Here is a 14215-nt window from a genome sequence, read left to right on the forward strand (position 1 = left end):
GATTTGACACGAAAATAAAATGTCATTCATTCATTCACTAACGCTCATTAGACCAAGCAGAAAGTCATCAGGACACAAGGTTGAGTTTAGGTCAAATATAGATTTAGTCCAATTTAAACTAGATTATTAATTATCTGGATTCTAGGGCTCGATAAGGCCGATACAGGAAGCTAACAGGCCTGGGGGAGTGAGTGGGTGCGTGCTGGAGTTGAAGACGAACCACAGCTGAGTTTGGCTGGGCAGGAATGTGAAGGTTGGGGTGGGGGGGTCAGATGAGGACATCTAAGCCAGGTTACAGTCAGGATGCATCCCAAATGGCACCCTATCCAGTGCACTACTTTTGACCAAGACCCATAGGGCCATGTAGGGAACAGGGTGCCATTTGGGACACATCCTCAGTCCTCCACCCAACCCAACCCCATTAACAGTTGCTACTGTACTGCTAGGCATTTTTCACTTCCTGGCTATTTTTAGCCAATCACAATGTTGGTGGTTGTGGACTAGAGCCAGGCTCTGTATGGAAGGCAGAGGCCATGATAATGACATCGCATGAAACTTCTAATGGCTATGATATTTTTATTTTACCTTTATTTAACTAGGCAAGTCAGTTAAGAACAAATTCTTAACTTCAATGATGGCCTAGGAACAGTGGGTTGCCTGTTCAGGGGCAGAACGACATTTGTACCTTGTCAGCTCGGGGATTTGAACTTCCGGTTACTAGTCCAACACTAACCACTAGGCTATCCTGCCGCCCGATATCATATGTATGTTAGTCAAGAGCCCTACCCATTCACACACGTACATACATGACTGTGATAATCAGTACTGCATTGTGTTAAGGCTGTATTGTTAGTTCTATAGTAACTGAGATGGTCAGGCAACATAGTGACTGTATTTCCAACCTCAACTCCCTAGTTACCATGACCGGTTCAGATTCATAGGTAGGCTACACTGAAAGTGTACGGAATTAAGTTGTTAATAACAGGAGGAGCCAATCAGTCCAAAGCAGGAAGTGCCATGTTCCAACTCCTAACAACGCATTTCATAGAGCACGCTGTACTTTCACATACTTCCTGTGGGACCCTTGAACCCATTACCCAAACAGGGAGGAAGTTGCTCTTGACCACTGGAGGTGTGGGTGGCTGTGGGTTTGGGTCCTGTTGTTGAGCCTATTGCTTTGAGCATGGAGTCGTCAACTGGTAGGAGTGCAGGGTCTGATCTCTGGGCTGTGGATCAGAGAGATACTGCATACCGGAAGGACAGGGAGGGGATCCAGCCGGGACACGGAGACAGGGGCCACAGCCCGCTCTGATTAGAGCCTGGGGGCTGAGGAGGAGGAGGAGGCGCCACACAGTGTGGCTCTGGAGCTTAAAGGGTTGCTAATGAATCAAAACATGCTCCCAGCTTTCCAGGTTATGAGGGGTATGGTCGACCTCAAACCAGTGTCCCAAATGGCTCCCTGGTAGTGCACTTTAAAGGGAATAGGGCCCTAGTCTGGTGCCACATTCCAGACGATGATGAATAGGCCCTATAGAAGCTGGATGCCAGCCATGCCTTTCTGCCTTTTAACCAGTCCATGGAAGTGAGCTAAGCTGGTAGCTCTGCCAAAGTCAACGCCATTCATATGCCTCATCTTCCTCCTCCTCTACAGTGAGAAGGCCATGGAGGTGGAATTTAGTCCAATTTCACTTTGCTACACAAACACAGTAGGCTATATGGGACGACAGGTGATATGTGAAAAGGGTAGAGGGAGCCAGTGTAAGTGTACAATGGAAGAGATGGCTAGACCAGATTGTGGAGGGAAAATAAACATCTCGCTCTCTCTGTGTGTGTGTGTGTGTGTGTGTGTGTGTGTGGTTGGCATCTGCTTGACACTTGTTGAGCGGCTAACCATTACTGCAGTGGAGAGTCCCACTTCACAGACCTTTCTAATGTGAAATAAGGAGGTTGTTTCTTGAAAGGCTTCCATGCTGGGTCACTTAACTATGCATGATCTGAGGACCTAAACACACACTTCAATCACTTGATGTGGAAAGAGCAGCAAGGTGAAACCTCAGAGGAAATCAACAGATGTTGTTGAGGGAGGCCCAGTGCGCTCTGGGATAGTTTCTCTGAAGCAATGCTTCTTTATGCAGATAGAAATAGGTTTGAACACTTGGCTTTGAAGTACTGGTTTGGGATGTGTCTTTGGTGTTATCTGACAGCTTAGGCCAGCACATCACATACCGCCTACGCTTCAAACACACAAAAATGAGCTTTCTATTGAAATCTCACTGTCTATCTCACTCTCAGTTTGCAATGAGGACAAGACATACTACGCTTCAATAAGCAACGCCACACAAAGATATTGCTTTCAACATAAACGGAAAATTGTATTATTAATTTAATGCTAGATGTGTTCCCTGACTAGACCTAGAGGAGAGCTGACCAGATGTGTTCTCTGACTAGACCTAGAGGAGAGCTGACCAGATGTGTTCCCTGACTAGACCTAGAGGAGAGCTGACCAGATGTGTTCCCCGACTAGACCTAGAGGAGAGCTGACCAGATGTGTTCCCCGACTAGACCTAGAGGAGAGCTGACCAGATGTGTTCTGACTAGACCTAGAGGAGAGCTGACCAGATGTGTTCTGACTAGACCTAGAGGAGAGCTGACCAGATGTGTTCTGACTAGACCTAGAGGAGAGCTGACCAGATGTGTTCTGACTAGACCTAGAGGAGAGCTGACCAGATGTGTTCCCTGACTAGACCTAGAGGAGAGCTGACCAGATGTGTTCACCGACTAGACCTAGAGGAGAGCTGACCAGACGTGTTCTGACTAGACCTAGAGGAGAGCTGACCAGATGTGTTCTCTGACTAGACCTAGAGGAGAGCTGACCAGATGTGTTCACCGACTAGACCTAGAGGAGAGCTGACCAGACGTGTTCTGACTAGACCTAGAGGAGAGCTGACCAGATGTGTTCTGACTAGACCTAGAGGAGAGCTGACCAGATGTGTTCCCCCTACTAGACCTAGAGGAGAGCTGACCAGATGTGTTCCCCCTACTAGACCTAGAGGAGAGCTGACCAGATGTGTTCCCCCTACTAGACCTAGAGGAGAGCTGACCAGATGTGTTCCCCTACTAGACCTAGAGGAGAGCTGACCAGATGTGTTCCCTGACTAGACCTAGAGGAGAGCTGACCAGATGTGTTCTCTGACTAGACCTAGAGGAGAGCTGACCAGATGTGTTCCCCGACTAGAGCTAGAGGAGAGCTGACCAGATGTGTTCCCTGACTAGACCTAGAGGAGAGCTGACCAGATGTGTTCTGACTAGACCTAGAGGAGAGCTGACCAGATGTGTTCTCTGACTAGACCTAGAGGAGAGCTGACCAGATGTGTTCCCTGACTAGACCTAGAGGAGAGCTGACCAGATGTGTTCTGACTAGACCTAGAGGAGAGCTGACCAGATGTGTTCTCTGACTAGACCTAGAGGAGAGCTGACCAGATGTGTTCTGACTAGACCTAGAGGAGAGCTGACCAGATGTGTTCTGACTAGACCTAGAGGAGAGCTGACCAGATGTGTTCTCTGACTAGACCTAGAGGAGAGCTGACCAGATGTGTTCTGACTAGACCTAGAGGAGAGCTGACCAGATGTGTTCCCCCTTCTAGACCTAGAGGAGAGCTGACCAGATGTGTTCTGACTAGACCTAGAGGAGAGCTGACCAGATGTGTTCCCCCTACTAGACCTAGAGGAGAGCTGACCAGATGTGTTCTGACTAGACCTAGAGGAGAGCTGACCAGATGTGTTCTGACTAGACCTAGAGGAGAGCTGACCAGATGTGTCCCCCTACTAGACCTAGAGGAGAGCTGACCAGATGTGTTCCCTGACTAGACCTAGAGGAGAGCTGACCAGATGTGTTCTGACTAGACCTAGAGGAGAGCTGACCAGATGTGTTCCCTGACTAGACCTAGAGGAGAGCTGACCAGATGTGTTCACCGACTAGACCTAGAGGAGAGCTGACCAGATGTGTTCCCTGACTAGACCTAGAGGAGAGCTGACCAGATGTGTTCACCGACTAGACCTAGAGGAGAGCTGACCAGATGTGTTCACCGACTAGACCTAGAGGAGAGCTGACCAGATGTGTTCTGACTAGACCTAGAGGAGAGCTGACCAGATGTGTTCAGACTAGACCTAGAGGAGAGCTGACCAGATGTGTTCAGACTAGACCTAGAGGAGAGCTGACCAGATGTGTCCACCGACTAGACCTAGAGGAGAGCTGACCAGATGTGTTCTGACTAGACCTAGAGGAGAGCTGACCAGATGTGTTCTCTGACTAGACCTAGAGGAGAGCTGACCAGATGTGTTCTGACTAGACCTAGAGGAGAGCTGACCAGATGTGTTCTCTGACTAGACCTAGAGGAGAGCTGACCAGATGTGTTCTCTGACTAGACCTAGAGGAGAGCTGACCAGATGTGTTCTCTGACTAGACCTAGAGGAGAGCTGACCAGATGTGTTCTCTGACTAGACCTAGAGGAGAGCTGACCAGATGTGTTCTGACTAGACCTAGAGGAGAGCTGACCAGATGTGTTCTCTGACTAGACCTAGAGGAGAGCTGACCAGATGTGTTCTGACTAGACCTAGAGGAGAGCTGACCAGATGTGTTCCCTGACTAGACCTAGAGGAGAGCTGACCAGATGTGTTCTGACTAGACCTAGAGGAGAGCTGACCAGATGTGTTCTCTGACTAGACCTAGAGGAGAGCTGACCAGATGTGTTCTGACTAGACCTAGAGGAGAGCTGACCAGATGTGTTCCCTGACTAGACCTAGAGGAGAGCTGACCAGATGTGTCCCCCTACTAGACCTAGAGGAGAGCTGACCAGATGTGTTCCCCCTACTAGACCTAGAGGAGAGCTGACCAGATGTGTTCCCCGACTAGACCTAGAGGAGAGCTGACCAGATGTGTTCCCCGACTAGACCTAGAGGAGAGCTGACCAGATGTGTTCCCTGACTAGACCTAGAGGAGAGCTGACCAGATGTGTTCCCTGACTAGACCTAGAGGAGAGCTGACCAGATGTGTTCCCTGACTAGACCTAGAGGAGAGCTGACCAGATGTGTTCCCTGACTAGACCTAGAGGAGAGCTGACCAGATGTGTCCCCCTACTAGACCTAGAGGAGAGCTGACCAGATGTGTTCCCCTACTAGACCTAGAGGAGAGCTGACCAGATGTGTTCCCCGACTAGACCTAGAGGAGAGCTGACCAGATGTGTTCCCCGACTAGACCTAGAGGAGAGCTGACCAGATGTGTTCTGACTAGACCTAGAGGAGAGCTGACCAGATGTGTTCTGACTAGACCTAGAGGAGAGCTGACCAGATGTGTTCTCTGACTAGACCTAGAGGAGAGCTGACCAGATGTGTTCCCTGACTAGACCTAGAGGAGAGCTGACCAGATGTGTTCACCGACTAGACCTAGAGGAGAGCTGACCAGATGTGTTCTCTGACTAGACCTAGAGGAGAGCTGACCAGATGTGTTCCCTGACTAGACCTAGAGGAGAGCTGACCAGATGTGTTCTGACTAGACCTAGAGGAGAGCTGACCAGATGTGTTCTGACTAGACCTAGAGGAGAGCTGACCAGATGTGTTCCCTGACTAGACCTAGAGGAGAGCTGACCAGATGTGTTCTGACTAGACCTAGAGGAGAGCTGACCAGATGTGTTCCCTGACTAGACCTAGAGGAGAGCTGACCAGATGTGTTCCCCGACTAGACCTAGAGGAGAGCTGACCAGATGTGTTCCCTGACTAGACCTAGAGGAGAGCTGACCAGATGTGTTCTGACTAGACCTAGAGGAGAGCTGACCAGATGTGTTCACCGACTAGACCTAGAGGAGAGCTGACCAGATGTGTTCTGACTAGACCTAGAGGAGAGCTGACCAGATGTGTTCCCTGACTAGACCTAGAGGAGAGCTGACCAGATGTGTTCCCCGACTAGACCTAGAGGAGAGCTGACCAGATGTGTTCCCTGACTAGACCTAGAGGAGAGCTGACCAGATGTGTTCACCGACTAGACCTAGAGGAGAGCTGACCAGATGTGTTCTCTGACTAGACCTAGAGGAGAGCTGACCAGATGTGTTCCCTGACTAGACCTAGAGGAGAGCTGACCAGATGTGTTCTGACTAGACCTAGAGGAGAGCTGACCAGATGTGTTCTGACTAGACCTAGAGGAGAGCTGACCAGATGTGTTCTCTGACTAGACCTAGAGGAGAGCTGACCAGATGTGTTCCCTGACTAGACCTAGAGGAGAGCTGACCAGATGTGTTCACCGACTAGACCTAGAGGAGAGCTGACCAGATGTGTTCTCTGACTAGACCTAGAGGAGAGCTGACCAGATGTGTTCCCTGACTAGACCTAGAGGAGAGCTGACCAGATGTGTTCTGACTAGACCTAGAGGAGAGCTGACCAGATGTGTTCTGACTAGACCTAGAGGAGAGCTGACCAGATGTGTTCCCTGACTAGACCTAGAGGAGAGCTGACCAGATGTGTTCCCTGACTAGACCTAGAGGAGAGCTGACCAGATGTGTTCCCTGACTAGACCTAGAGGAGAGCTGACCAGATGTGTTCCCCGACTAGACCTAGAGGAGAGCTGACCAGATGTGTTCCCTGACTAGACCTAGAGGAGAGCTGACCAGATGTGTTCTGACTAGACCTAGAGGAGAGCTGACCAGATGTGTTCACCGACTAGACCTAGAGGAGAGCTGACCAGATGTGTTCTGACTAGACCTAGAGGAGAGCTGACCAGATGTGTTCCCTGACTAGACCTAGAGGAGAGCTGACCAGATGTGTTCCCCGACTAGACCTAGAGGAGAGCTGACCAGATGTGTTCTCTGACTAGACCTAGAGGAGAGCTGACCAGATGTGTTCCCTGACTAGACCTAGAGGAGAGCTGACCAGATGTGTTCCCTGACTAGACCTAGAGGAGAGCTGACCAGATGTGTTCCCTGACTAGACCTAGAGGAGAGCTGACCAGATGTGTTCTGACTAGACCTAGAGGAGAGCTGACCAGATGTGTTCTGACTAGACCTAGAGGAGAGCTGACCAGATGTGTTCCCCGACTAGACCTAGAGGAGAGCTGACCAGATGTGTCCCCCTACTAGACCTAGAGGAGAGCTGACCAGATGTGTCCCCCTACTAGACCTAGAGGAGAGCTGACCAGATGTGTTCCCCGACTAGACCTAGAGGAGAGCTGACCAGATGTGTTCCCCGACTAGACCTAGAGGAGAGCTGACCAGATGTGTTCCCTGACTAGACCTAGAGGAGAGCTGACCAGATGTGTTCTGACTAGACCTAGAGGAGAGCTGACCAGATGTGTTCACCGACTAGACCTAGAGGAGAGCTGACCAGATGTGTTCTCTGACTAGACCTAGAGGAGAGCTATGTTTAACGACAGGATCCTTACTATGGCCCCTCAAACATGCTTTTTTTCCTCTGAGGGAAGAGGACATCAAATGGCTGTTGTAAGGGTCATGCTCTGAGGTGCAGCTCCACAGAAGGGCTCTGTGTGTGTTAGGTCTCTACCCCAGGAGGACACTCAGATTTAATGAACTCAGTAGAATAGCACAGATGCCCTTAATTAGCTCACTGGGAGCATAGGACAACACATACACACACATGGGGCGGCAGGTAGCCTAGTGGGGAGAGTATTGGGCCACTAACCGAAAGATTGCTAGATTGAATCCCAAAGTTGACAAGGTGAACAACGGCCAGTAACTGTTACTAGACCGTCATTGTAAATAATAATTTGTTCTTAACTGACTTGTCTGGTTAAATAAATAAATAAATAAAATAAAAACATACGCCTCAGGTGCTTTCTATCCCTTCTAGACTGGGTGGTGGTGGTATGTTAACCTGGGTAGCACTAGACTGGGTGGTGGTGGTATGTTAACCTGGGTAGAACTAGACTGGGTGGGGGTGGTATGTTAACCTGGGTAGTACTAGACTGGGTGGTGGTGGTATGTTAACCTGGGTAGCACTAGACTGGGTGGTGGAGGTATGTTAACCTGGGTAGCACTAGACTGGGTGGTGGTGGTATGTTAACCTGGGTAGTACTAGACTGGGTGGTATATTAACCTGGGTAGTACTAGGCTGGGTGGTGGTGGTATGTTAACCTGGGTAGAACTAGACTGGGTGGTGGTGGTATGTTAACCTGGGTAGTACTAGACTGGGTGGTGGTGGTATGTTATCCTGGGTAGCACTAGGCTGGGTGGTGGTGGTATGTTAACCTGGGTAGAACTAGACTGGGTGGTGGTGGTATGTTAACCTGGGTAGAACTAGACTGGGTGGTATATTAACCTGGGTAGAACTAGGCTGGGTGGTGGTGGTATGTTAACCTGGGTAGAACTAGACTGGGTGGTGGTGGTATGTTAACCTGGGTAGCACTAGGCTGGGTGGTGGTGGTATGTTAACCTGGGTAGCACTAGGCTGGGTGGGGGTGGTATGTTAACCTGGGTAGTACTAGACTGGGTGGTATGTTAACCTGGGTAGTACTAGACTGGGTGGTGGTGGTATGTTAACCTGGGTAGCACTAGACTGGGTGGTGGTGGTATGTTATCCTGGGTAGCACTAGGCTGGGTGGTGGTGGTATGTTAACCTGGGTAGAACTAGACTGGGTGGTGGTGGTATATTAACCTGGGTAGCACTAGACTGGGTGGTGGTGGTATGTTAACCTGGGTAGAACTAGACTGGGTGGTATATTAACCTGGGTAGAACTAGGCTGGGTGGTGGTGGTATGTTAACCTGGGTAGAACTAGACTGGGTGGTGGTGGTATGTTAACCTGGGTAGCACTAGGCTGGGTGGTGGTGGTATGTTAACCTGGGTAGCACTAGACTGGGTGGTGGTGGTATGTTAACCTGGGTAGCACTAGGCTGGGTGGGGGTGGTATGTTAACCTGGGTAGTACTAGACTGGGTGGTATGTTAACCTGGGTAGTACTAGACTGGGTGGTGGTGGTATGTTAACCTGGGTAGCACTAGGCTGGGTGGTGGTGGTATGTTAACCTGGGTAGTACTAGACTGGGTGGTGGTGGTATGTTAACCTGGGTAGCACTAGACTGGGTGGTGGTGGTATGTTAACCTGGGTAGCACTAGGCTGGGTGGTGGTGGTATGTTAACCTGGGTAGAACTAGGCTGGGTGGTGGTGGTATATTAACCTGCGTAGCACTAGACTGGGTGGTGGTGGTATATTAACCTGGGTAGCACTAGACTGGGTGGTATGTTAACCTGGGTAGCACTAGGCTGGGTGGTGGTGGTATATTAACCTGGGTAGCACTAGACTGGGTGGTATGTTAACCTGGGTAGCACTAGGCTGGGTGGTGGTGGTATATTAACCTGGGTAGAACTAGGCTGGGTGGTGGTGGTATATTAACCTGGGTAGAACTAGGCTGGGTGGGGGTGGTATATTAACCTGGGTAGAACTAGGCCGGGTGGGGGTGGTATATTAACCTGGGTAGAACTAGGCCAGGTGGGGGTGGTATATAAACCTGGTATGTATGGGCATCTGGCTGTTTGCAGTAATACACTGATAAGAAACCATGACTCGGCCCAGGAGTTTCTCCTGCTTCAGATGACAGGATAAGGAAAAATTCCAGGCCCGAATTCCACTTTTCCAGACCACATGACCTGACTGTTTAATGTGACGTCTCTGTATCATTATACATATGATAAAAAACCTGAAGTGTGTATGTGGGCTCACCACGCCAGAGACATGGCTGTGTTGGGCTGAAGTGTGTATGTGGGCTCACCACACCAGAGACATGGCTGTGTTGGGCTGAAATGTGGGCTCACCACGCCACAGACATGGCTGTGTTGGGTACCTGCTCTATTTCCCGGGCCTTGGCTCCGATGGCCTGCGCTCGGCGCTCCTGGAAGTCATCCTGGGTCTTGGGGGTCTCATCGATGGGGGGCAGGCCCTCCTCACGGTCCCACTCTAGGACATGAGCCTCCTCCTGGGGAGAGAGACAGAGAGAGATGGTGTCCTGGGTCGCTCCGCTGGCTGGAAGAAGGATTTCTGAAAACCGATTCATCCCAAGCTTTTATGTTCATTTATTTCATTATTATTCAAGTGTCTATTTTAAGTGATCAATTTAAGACAACATTTTTACTTTTGTAAGCATAAAGTCCTTTTACATTGTCCACTCTGCTATCAATACCAGTGAATCGATATGGGTGATCCCCTCAAACAGTGTGGTCATGTCCAGAGAGTCAAAACACACACAGTGCTCTGGTCAGCATCGAAGTGGAGCGTTCCCTACTTTTAGGGCTCAGCTAGACTCTGCATATGTGCATCATCGGAAAAGTTCAAATAAACCCCAAAACAAAATGAGATGTTAACATTGCATTAAGTACGGTGATCAAATCACACAGCAGAGCTCCAATTAACCCTCTTTAATAGAGAGAGATCAGCCAGCCAACAGCATTATCCCTCCCCCCACTGGGTATAACAGTCTGGCCCCCCAGCGCTGGCCCCCCATGTGTCAGAGACTAAGACAGGGAGAAACGAGGAGAAAATGAGGCCAACTTAGATCATTGCTTCTATACTGCTGGATCTCTCTCTCTACCCCTCTCCCTACCCCTCTTCGCCTCGCTCGCTCTACCCCTCTCCCTCTGGTTCTCTCCATCTCTCTTTCTACCCCTCTCTGTCTCTCACTCTCTCTACCCCTCTCTCAGTCTCTCTCTACCCCTCTCTCAGTCGCTCTACCCCTCTCTCAGTCGCTCTACCCCTCTGTCGCTCTACCCCTCTCAGTCGCTCTACCCCTCTCTCAGTCGCTCTACCCCTCTCAGTCGCTCTACCCCTCTCTCAGTCGCTCTACCCCTCTCTCAGTCGCTCTACCCCTCTCTCAGTCGCTCTACCCCTCTCTCAGTCGCTCTACCCCTCTCTCAGTCGCTCTACCCCTCTCTCAGTCGCTCTACCCCTCTCTCAGTCGCTCTACCCCTCTCTGTCGCTCTACCCCTCTTAGTCACTCTACCCCTCTCAGTCACTCTACCCCTCTCAGTCACTCTACCCCTCTCTGTCACTCTACCCCTCTCTGTCACTCTACCCCTCTCTCAGTCTCTCTACCCCTCTCTACCCCTCTCTCAGTCTCTCTACCCCTCTCTCAGTCTCTCTACCCCTCTCTCAGTCTCTCTACCCCTCTCTCAGTCTCTCTACCCCTCTCTCAGTCTCTCTACCCCTCTCTCAGTCTCTCTACCCCTCTCTCAGTCTCTCTACCCCTCTCTCAGTCTCTCTACCCCTCTCTCAGTCTCTCTACCCCTCTCTCAGTCTCTCTACCCCTCTCTCAGTCTCTCTACCCCTCTCTCAGTCTCTCTACCCCTCTCTCAGTCTCTCTACCCCTCTCTCAGTCCCTCTACCCCTCTCCCTCTGGTTCTCTCCATCTCTCTTTCTACCCCTCTCCGTCTCTCGCTCTCTCTACCCCTCTCCCTCTGCATCGCTCAGTCCTCATTTCGTATTGTCCTTTAAGGGGCTAGCTAGGGGACTGGGGATGCAGAGAGCTGGCTATGCTTGATTAAACATTCTGGAGAGAGGAAGCAAGTTAGAGAGTCAAGTCGCATTAGTGACCCTAAGTCATTCAAAAACAAGACAAATATATGAAAACGGGCATCACAGAGGCAAGCGTGTAGGGGGAGCATCACAGAGCCAAGCGTGTAGGGGGAGGGGGGGACATCACAGAGGCAAGCGTGTAGGGGGAGGGGGGGGCATCACAGAGCCAAGCGTGTAGGGGGAGGGGGGGGGGCATCACAGAGCCAAGCGTGTAGGGGGAGGGGGCATCACAGAGCCAAGCGTGTAGGGGGGGGGGGGCATCAGAGCCAAGCGTGTAGGGGGAGGGGGGGGGCATCACAGAGGCAAGCGTGTAGGGGGGGGGGGGGGGCATCACAGAGCCAAGCGTGTAGGGGGAGGGGGGGGGCATCACAGAGCCAAGCGTGTAGGGGGAGGGGGGGGGCATCACAGAGCCAAGCGTGTAGGGGGAGGGGGGGGGCATCACAGAGCCAAGCGTGTAGGGGGAGGCATCACAGAGCCAAGCGTGTAGGTGGAGGGGGGGGCATCACAGAGCCAAGCGTGTAGGGAGGGGGGGGGCATCACAGAGCCAAGCGTGTAGGGGGAGGGGGGGGGGGGGGCAATCACAGAGCCAAGCGTGTAGGGGGGGGGCAATCACAGAGCCAAGCGTGTAGGGGAGGGGGAGGGGGCAACCAGGAAGAGAGAGAGTGGGGCTCTAAAAAATATCTGATGTGATTGGCCAAAACACCAATTAGTGGGAAAAATATCAGAATTGGTCTGCCTGTGTAAGCGCAGGCTCTCTTTCTCTCCCAGTCCCACTTCAATGTCTAGCCTTTTAAGAACACATCATGAACACACCCTAAACATCCCAGATCTGTGTAAGCCTGAGCAGGTACCCAGGGAGACATGGTGCCTGTGTGCGTCTGTGTTCTCCTAAGGATAACTCCCAAAAGCAAGAGTGTTTGTTGAACCTACACGCTCTCCCAATAAAACGAGTTTACTCATGGCAGAGCTCTTTGATCTTGGCTAAGGTTCTGGGTTCTAAACCAGGGAGAGAGTGGAGGAGGGGAACACACCGCCCGCCTGCCTGTCGTGACCAGATCAAACAGAGGGTTGGAGGGGTGGAGGAGGTCGCGGCGGGGCTCTCACTAAAAAAAAAAGACTTTCATCACAGAGGGTTTATTGGTGCACGCACACACACACACACACACACACACACACACACACGATCTCCAAGGGAGGTACCGGTGCGCCTTCCGATCTCTCGGAGGATAAAGTTTCAGAAAGTGTCTGGCTAGGTTCAAACGGTTGTCTAAATGTCAGCCCAAATCAAAAGGATGATTCTACCCAGAGTATACAGAAAATATTTACCAACACAACTGGCATCAGATGATTCACAGCACTTTAACACTTCTAAGATGTTCCAGAATAATTTGTCAAGAGGTTTGTTTGTTAGAGATGATATGATGAAACAGAGATAATGTAGCGTCACTAGCGTGCCAGGCAGCTCTGTGTATTCAGTACGGTGGAGCATCAGAGAGCTCTGTGTATTCAGTAACGTGGAGCATCAGTCAGCTCTGTGTATTCAGTACGGTGGAGCATCAGGCAGCTGTGTGTATTCAGTACGGTGGAGCATCAGGCAGCTGTGTGTATTCAGTACGGTGGAGCATCAGTCAGCTCTGTGTATTCAGTACGGTGGAGCATCAGGCAGCTGTGTGTATTCAGTACGGTGGAGCATCAGGCAGCTGTGTGTATTCAGTACGGTGGAGCATCAGGCAGCTCTGTGTATTCAGTACGGTGGAGCATCAGACAGCTGTGTGTATTCAGTAACGTGGAGCATCAGTCAGCTCTGTGTATTCAGTACGGTGGAGCATCAGGCAGCTCTGTGTATTCAGTACGGTGGAGCATCAGGCAGCTCTGTGTTTTCAGTACGGTGGAGCATCACACATTCACTATCCCATATCCCCATGGGAGTCTAGTTCCACTCAGTCAGTACCACTTCAGTCGTCAAGAGAAAGGCAGAGGAAACAGCCAGCCAGCCAGTCTCTCTCTCCTCCCAGTTTTTAAATAGCAATAAGGCACCTCCGCGTTGTGTCGTGCGTAAGAACAGCCCTTAGCCGCGGTATATTGGCCATATACCACACCCCCTTGGGCCTTATTGCTTAAATAAATCACACACTGACATGAATTAAAGCATGAACAGCTAACTATAGTGGTGACTCTTCCTTTTTGTCCAGCACCCCCCTCCCCCCTGTTTTTAATGTGTAAAACACTTCGTCAGCAGGACTCACCTTAGTGGACGCTATGCTCTGAGGTGACCCGTCCTGAGAATGACCAGGGGGCCTGTCTTTGTCTGGAGAGGGAGAGAGAAAGAACACAGAGTCTGAGGGATGGAGGAGGAGGGATTCATTCAGAACAACACCTCGAGCCAGTACAATGAAAAAGACAGCTCAGTGTATAGTGTGATCTTATTGGGGGTAACAAAGGTGTCTGACATGTTCTGACACCGCCAGGTAGGTTCCTGTGGAGGGGAGGGGGGGAGGGGGGGAGCAGGGGGATACACCACACCGCCAGGTAGGTTCCTGTGGAGGGGGGGGGGGGAGCAGGGGGATACACCACACCGCCAGGTAGGTTCCTGTGGAGGGGAGGGGGGGAGGGGGGGGGGAGAGCAGGGGGATACACCACACCGCCAGGTAGG

At 51.1% G+C, this 14215-nt stretch overlaps 1 protein-coding gene across 15 annotated transcripts in view; it reads right to left on the bottom strand.

Moving 5' to 3' along the window:
* The window catches only part of LOC110490714 (uncharacterized), a 72035-nt gene that overhangs the window by 4963 nt on the left and 52857 nt on the right, over positions 1-14215 (bottom strand). For all 15 annotated transcript variants that reach the window (XM_090199161.1, XM_090199148.1, XM_090199155.1 and 12 more), the window contains exons 8-9: positions 13809-13870; positions 9839-9970 (exon numbers count right to left, since the gene is read on the bottom strand). In XM_090199161.1, coding sequence (XP_090055287.1) covers positions 9839-9970; positions 13809-13870 — 194 coding nt within the window. The remainder of the gene's footprint in view (positions 1-9838; positions 9971-13808; positions 13871-14215) is intronic.

Source organism: Oncorhynchus mykiss, chromosome 15 (assembly GCF_057628025.1).
Source record: "Oncorhynchus mykiss isolate SJ-2025 chromosome 15, ASM5762802v1, whole genome shotgun sequence".
Taxonomy (NCBI): Eukaryota; Metazoa; Chordata; class Actinopteri; order Salmoniformes; family Salmonidae; genus Oncorhynchus; species Oncorhynchus mykiss.